This window comes from Nansenia antarctica (assembly GCF_963989245.1).
Source record: "Nansenia antarctica genome assembly, chromosome: 17".
NCBI classification, from domain to species: Eukaryota; Metazoa; Chordata; class Actinopteri; order Argentiniformes; family Microstomatidae; genus Nansenia; species Nansenia antarctica.
This window is the reverse complement of record NC_137687.1, coordinates 3227735-3235234: the sequence shown is the minus strand read 5'-3', so window position 1 is coordinate 3235234 and position 7500 is coordinate 3227735. Positions and strand designations below refer to the sequence as shown.

At 45.1% G+C, this 7500-nt stretch overlaps 1 protein-coding gene across 1 annotated transcript in view; it reads left to right on the top strand.

Annotated features, from left to right (window-relative positions):
- The window catches only part of svep1 (sushi, von Willebrand factor type A, EGF and pentraxin domain containing 1), a gene marked incomplete at its 5' end in the record, with an annotated part of 101562 nt that overhangs the window by 24077 nt on the left and 69985 nt on the right, over positions 1–7500 (top strand). Inside the window, one exon of the mRNA XM_080547738.1 lies at positions 1710–1886. Within this exon, the coding sequence (XP_080403864.1) occupies positions 1710–1886 (177 nt within the window). The remainder of the gene's footprint in view (positions 1–1709; positions 1887–7500) is intronic.

Below are 7500 nucleotides of genomic sequence, written 5' to 3'. Positions count from 1 at the left end.
AGCACGGTCAGACAGAGGGGTTATGGCTGTCAGAGTGTGAGCCAGGGCTGTGTGTTATCAGGGCTGTGTGTTATCAGGGCTGTGTGTGTTATCAGGTCTGTGTGTGTGTGTGTGTTATCAGGGCTGTGTGTTATCAGGTCTGCCCTGTGTCTCAGCTCCACTCCCTCCCCTCAGCCTCGACCCAGCTTCAGCCCCATGCTCTTGTTCTGGTCCCGCCTCGAACACCAGATCAAACCCCGGCTCCTGACCCATCTCCAACCCCAACCTCATTTACAACCCCAACCACAACCGCAGCCGTAGTCCCAACCACAACCCCAGTCCCAACCTCACCCCCAACCACAACCCCAGCCCCAACCACAACCCCAGCCCCAACCTCGGCCCCAGCCCCAACCCCAACCTCACCCCCAACCTCAATCTCACCCCCAACCACAACCCCAGTCCCAACCTCACCCCCAACCACAACCCCAGCCCCAATCACAACCCCAGTCCCAATCTCACCCCCAACCACAACCCCAGTCCCAATCTCACCCCCAACCACAACCCCAGTCCCAATCTCACCCCCAACCACAACCCCAGTCCCAACCTCACCCCCAACCTCACCCCCAACCACAACCCCAGTCCCAACCTCACCCCCAACCACAACCCCAGTCCCAACCTCACCCCCAACCACAACCTCACCTCCAACCACAACCCCGGTCCCAACCTCAGTCCCCACCTCAGTTAAAACACCAGACATGCTCTCCAGCCTCCAGCTCCAAGCCAACATCTGGATCACAATAGCCTTTGTGTGGATCCTCCTCAGAGAGAGAGACGACTCTGCCAATTCTCTTTCTTATGTTCTATTAATCAAGCAGACAGCCATATCGGGGTCTGTCTTCATAAAGGTTGAATTTCCACATGATTCAATATGACTTATGTATACAGTCAAATATGCAGCACACTAGAATACTGCTCTGTGTGCTGCTAGTAGCCCTGCCATGTTCCAGTGAGTGATTCATCAGTACAGTCCCACCAATGTTTTGAACCAGGTGCCTGTTGTGTTATACCGTGTATAGCATTAAAAGGTTGTCATTCATAATCAATGGAACTTTTCATTTCTCTAAGTGACATTTCTATACATACGGACATGACAGCAGCTGGTGAAACCGGGAACAAGTTAGCTAGCAATCAGACTTTTATTCTGAAAATGTAAATAAAATGTCAACGTTGTTGGAAATCAATGACACACTCGCTAGTCAAGGCAAAATACTGCAATGCATTGGATTCGGTGAGTATAATCCCCACTACTACCTAGTTAGTGTAGAGTAGTAGGGGATTACTCACCGAATCCATTGGCATTGCAATGTTTTGGCTTGACTGGCGAATGTATCATTGAATGTATCATTGATTTTAAACAACAATATTTACGTTTTTTTTCTAGAACTCTAGAACTGTAGAACTCTAGATTATGTGAAACTTAACAGTTCAGAGGTTCCCAGGTGTATTGATGTGTGCTGATATCAGATATGCTGTTCATTGTATTCAACCTCTCCTCACACAGGACGGAAGTCTTCTAGTTGACTACAAAAGCGTTCAATTGTTCAGTGAAGCGAGGAAAATCTCCCATGATGCTACAAAAGAAAATAGCCCCAATTGTGCTCCTTGTTCTTTTCCCATAGAAAGAGACCAATCACTAATTACAACAAACAACTTTACACCTGTCTCCTCAGACCTTCCCACGGGGAGCTACATCCAGGAGGACCTGTCCCGCTGCTCGCTGCTGTGTGAGGCCGGGCAGGACTGCTGTGACCTGATGGCGAGCTGCAAGTGTGGGACGCACACGGGCCAGTACGACTGCATCTGTGAGAAGGGCCACTACGGCAAGGGCCTGCAGCACGAGTGCACAGGTACACACACACACACACACACACACACACACAGGTACGTCTCATCTAACTGAACCTTCATTTACGGTTAGCCTCATTGAGATGCACTGGCGGACTCAGGGGGGGGGCAGGGGGGGCGACCGCCCCTCCTGGTGCCCCCACGGTTGAAAAACGTCTCGCTTAAGTGCCCTTTTGAGTGGCAAAAATGCCCTTTTGAGTGGCGAAAATGTTACGATGTGCCCTATTGGTGCCCCTCCAATGGCTTCTTGACAGGTACGTCTTTTGATTTGATTTGATTTGATTTGTAGTGGTTTTATATCATGTTATACTGAGAAATGTAAGTCGCTCTACAGTTTGGGGAATCTAGCACTCAAGGTAGGCCCATTTCCTTCCTGTAAGGGATGGGCCAAGATCTGTGGCGCAGTGAATCATTCTGACTGTGGACAGGAGGGCCCATGACTTGTGTAATCACAGATGTGTATAATATGATTGGTTCCCAAGAATAGTGACCTCATGACCAAGGACAGGTGCTTATTGCTTATTGCTTATTGGTCTGCTCATTTCTCTCTGCGCTCGTGTAACTTGGCTTAATAAAAGGCCTCTTTGGAGACAATTGATCTAAGCTCTTTGTGCTTTGTAAGTTCTACTAAATCTATTAAGAATCAATTATATCCACGACAGATTTATTGTGGAATTAAAAAGACAGTTTCCAAGGGATAAAAACACATGATAAAGCGCAAGCACTTATTTCCATCATGGTCCCTGATTGAGGATAGGACAGACAGTTACCATAAAACAAATGTACAGAACATGATAAAAACCATAAAAAACAAACATTAGTTTAGTTACACAAATTCCCTGCACTCCCTACCTATGACGTGTTTCTACTCTGTCAGTTCACTGGCTAGCCAGTTCTTTGTTGCACGTTTAAAGCTTACCTCTCCCTCTAAGCTTTTTAGGAAAACTGGAAGCTTGTTCCATTCTGAAGCTGCTGTAAATAAAAACGTTTTAGTACCCATTGCTGTTCGGAATTTAGGTAAAATAAAGTCTGTATTCCCTCTTCTGGTTGCATAGTTGTACCTGTCACTGAACCGGCTTGACATCTCCTTTAACTGAACCTTCATTTACGGTTAGCCGCATTGAGATGAAATCTATTTTTTTACAAGAGAGACATGGTGCAGTGAAGTAGGACTGATCACTCACTTCTAGACCCTGCGGGGGGAGGTTAGACGGGATGTAATCCTTTAGTTTTTACCCTTCAGTGATGTCACAACGTGATCTTAGAATGATAAGGTTCTATCTCCGTTTAGGGTAGTTCAGAGATATTGAGCGTCAAAGTTTTTACATTCCATTATGTTTTGTGAGATGGAACCTTTGTATTTTATGAATTACTAACTCAAAAATGTCAACATTTTACAAATAACACCACACAGGCATTAATAAACACCTAATGGATCAGATTATGTAAAAAAACTCAATTTTGACCAAAATGGAGATAGAACCGTATCATTCTAACGTCACGACAAGTAGAAGTGAAGGCGTTATTGTCACAAGTATAGGTATGGAGACATTCAACGGCCATACTGTTGACATCAGTGTGCCGTATGATATATGTAAAGTATGTATATGTATGTAGCTATGCTGTGAGTTAGTATGAGTGGGGGTAGTGAGCAGTGGTGTAGTCTACGTAATACGCAGGACTACGCAGTATACCCACTAGGAAAGTCCAAGGATTTCCGTATACCCACTTAAAAATGTGCAAGGATGTGCCCCGCGGTGGTGTAGCGGTCTAAGCACTAGCCACTAGTGCAAGCTGCCCACCGGGGACTGGGATCGAATCCCAGCTCGCCAGACCCGGATATGGCCGGGGCACACACAGGGAGCGGCATATTGAGCGGCCGCTCCCGAGGGCGGTATAGGAATATTTCCGGACAAGGATCCGTCGCGCAACAGCGCCCCCGGGGTGCCGGAATAACGGTGCTGGGCTCGAGGAGCCAGTCAGCTAGTCTGCCTGGCTATCTCCTCTGGGGCTGCCGGCCACGGGGTCGTGCGGCGGATCCTACGCAATAGGCAGGGGATAATTGGATGCTAGGTTGGGTTCAATTGGATACCAAATTGGGTGAAAAAGGGATAAAATCTGGAAATAAATAAATAAATAAATAAATGTGCAAGGATACGTAACAGCGTTTTGTGACAGAACTTTCACACTTTCATTCATAAAATCCACCCCGTCTGTGTTACGAAGCACTTGGCTTTTCGACCATTGGGACTGACTATAGCGCCATATACCATCAACGGGGGGTGATGCGACATGAAATATGTCAAAATGCAGCACTATCATGCACAGATCAGCCTTATAACATGTAATGTTAGATATACTATATAACGTTAGACAGGGAGCGCAGATTTAATTTTATGGCGTTCCGAAATGAACGATATGAGGCTGGGAGGGAAAAATCACAGTATACCCACTAGAAAAAACTAGACTACACCAGTGGTTGTGAGTTAGTATGAGTGGGGGTAGTGAGGCTAAAGGGACCAGCTCCAGCCCTCCAGCTGTCAGACTCACCTCTGAGAGAGCACTTGGCCCCGAGGCGAGAGTGAGCTCACAGTGAGTGAGAGTCAAATAATCAATCTGTCCACTTAGTCGCTGTAATCAGACGTGATGTAGATCCTTCTCAATAAATACAGGATTTCCTGTAGGTGTACGAGTCGGTCCCGTCAGTGGAGGTGCTTTACGACAGCCACGTGTTTGTGTGCACTAGGCCCCAGGAGGCCAGAGCTCACTCTCTCTCTCTCTCTCTCTCTCTCTCTCTCTCTCTCTCTCTCTCTCTCTCTCTCTCTCTCTCTCTCTCTCTCTCTCTCTCTCTCTCTCTCTCTCTCTCTCTCTCTCTCTCTCTCTCTCTCCGCCAGCTGCCTGACACACACACAAACACATACACACACACACACACACACACACACACACACACACACAGACACGCACACACACACACACACACACACAGACACACACACAGACACACACACACAGACACACACACACACACACACACACACACACACACACACACACACAATAGAAACATTCCAGCCTCTTTGATTCTTTCCTGGAAAGTGGAAAATTCGATTTAAATGTCATCATGATGAACAAATGACATATCCAGATTTGCTCCAGAAAAGAGATCAACATCAACATTACTACATGTATGAGTAGCACATTCCTTTAAGAGGGCTAGAGTTCCACATAGGGGGGGGCGGCTGTGGCGCAGGAGGTAGAGGAGCCGCTGTCTAATGATCTCAAGGTTGGCAAATCAGCGGTTCGAGCCCCGGCTGGCCACATGTCGAGGTGTCCTTGGGCAAGACACTGAACCCCAAATTGCTCCCAGTGAGCGGGCCGGCGCCTTGCATGGCAGCTTGCCGCCATTGGTGTGTGAATGGGTGAATGAGAGGCCGTTGTAAAGCGCTTTGGAGCAGCTTTGGAGCAGCAAAAAAGGCGCTATGTAAGTGCAGTCCATTTCATTTACCATTTACCATGTGCTGCGTGGGTACCAGTGTCATGCATTAAACAAACCCACCTTTGTCCCCTCGATGCTGGTCCATGTCACCTGAAACATCATAGTGAGTATTAACCTCTACCTGGATGAAAGAGCTCCACACAATCTGTGCTGACCTCACGTATGGAAACATTTTTCCAAGACAGAACAGACAACCTTGTAGTACTGTTTAAATCCCTAATTGTGAACATGAATTGAATGTTAACCGACCCTTTCATTTCTGTGTAATGAATACTGTAGATGACAGTTTAATGGCCATTTAGAACAACGAACGTCTATTAAAAAGCACTGAATAAAGAGGCAATACAGTTTTTTTTTACGATTGCTAACTCACCATGTTCAATACTGAAACCACAGTTTCACAACTCTTCATACAGTCTGCATTCGTAACACTCATGTTGGCCAATGACTTCATTCATGTCTCAAAAGAAGCTCGTTCAACCACACACTGTCAACAATGTTCACTCAGAAGCATACACTGTCATTCATAACATTCTGACTTACAAAATACTAACAACAGGGAGCATTACATAGTTTGAATGATTTTCACAAGAATGAATATTTCATTATAAAAATGGTTTGATTTATAGTATTCATAGACAGAATAGTTGACTGTAAAACTGTAAAGTATTAGGCAACAAGAATGAATCAGAAATGCCACAATTTGCTTCTATCCTTTATTCTATCTTTTGCTTCTATCCTTTATATTCTATGTTTTATCCTTATTTTTCAGTAACTTTGCAGAAAGTAAGTTACGGTACATTTACTTCAAAGTACACTACATTTACCTGTGTAAAATGAAAAGTGAAAAATAAAGTGGAAGATGCAAAGTTCAAATAAAAAAGAAAAACAGAAATTCCAGGGCTACAATACAATAGCAATCACACCAAAAATGTCTCACTCCTGAGGATTTTGGTCCACCCTCTGGTCTGCATCTGGTCACATCTAATGTCTTCCCTGGCAATGCATCTAGTCTATTTCATTTCATTGTATATATTCTGCTACTGTAATATTTTCTAGACATTTCAATATGATTACTGCAAATAGTGAAAATACCACCGCTCATCCCTTATCAGACTTTGCTGAGGTTCTGGAACTGAAGAGTATCAATAGAGTGCAAAATAACAGCATCTGCACACTCAAACACTGTGCAAAAAAACTGTTTATTGCGAGCTTTCTGTCATATATGATAGGAATATGATTACTGCAAAATTGCACCAAATAATTCAGTTTTGAACGTGTTCTTCAGAGTTTTGAACACAGTATGTTAGCAATGAAAAAATGTGTTGCAAATACATAGTATTTTGCAAGTGGGGGAGTTTGAATGAGAGAAGTGTTATGGCATTTGGAGAACGTAGTCATTGAATGCATTCTGTATGAAAGCAATGCACAAATCACAGAGAAAGAGTCACAGTTTTGTTCACATGGGTTTCTGCTCTGCTGACTGTATGAAGAGTTGTGAAACTGTGGTTTCAGTATTGAACATGGTGAGTTAGCAATCGTACAAAACTGTAATACATGATCAATTATCTGCTAAAAATGACAAATTGGACAAGAGGAAATACAAACCAGGATACCCTGTCTGTCTCACCACCGGGAGCGTTAGAGCGCATGTCTGCCAACTGTTTAATCAGCCAGTCAGGAGAGGGATGCAGTAGCTAGGCTTTGTGATGATTGGAGAGCTGGGAGGCTGCGGAACCAAAAACAAACAAACTGTGTGTGTGTGTGTGTGTGTGTACGCAGTTGTGTACATGTGTGCACGCACACACACACACACACACACACACACACACACACACACACACACACACACTCCATGTCCCTCCTCAGACATGGTGCTGAGTGGAGAGAGGTCATCAGGGTCATCACCCAGCACGCCTCTCTCTCCCTGATGGGGATCAGATGTGGCTGAGACAAAAGGCTGTCTGCATATTAATCTGCTGTTTTCATGTTTTAATTAATAGCAGAGAGCAGCAGCAGCGTCGGCTGTCTGTCTCAGAGGAAGGAAGAGAGGTTACCGCTTCCATCCTGTGTCTCTCTTTAGCCTTCGCAACTCCATAGGCAGGGCCTGAAGAGGG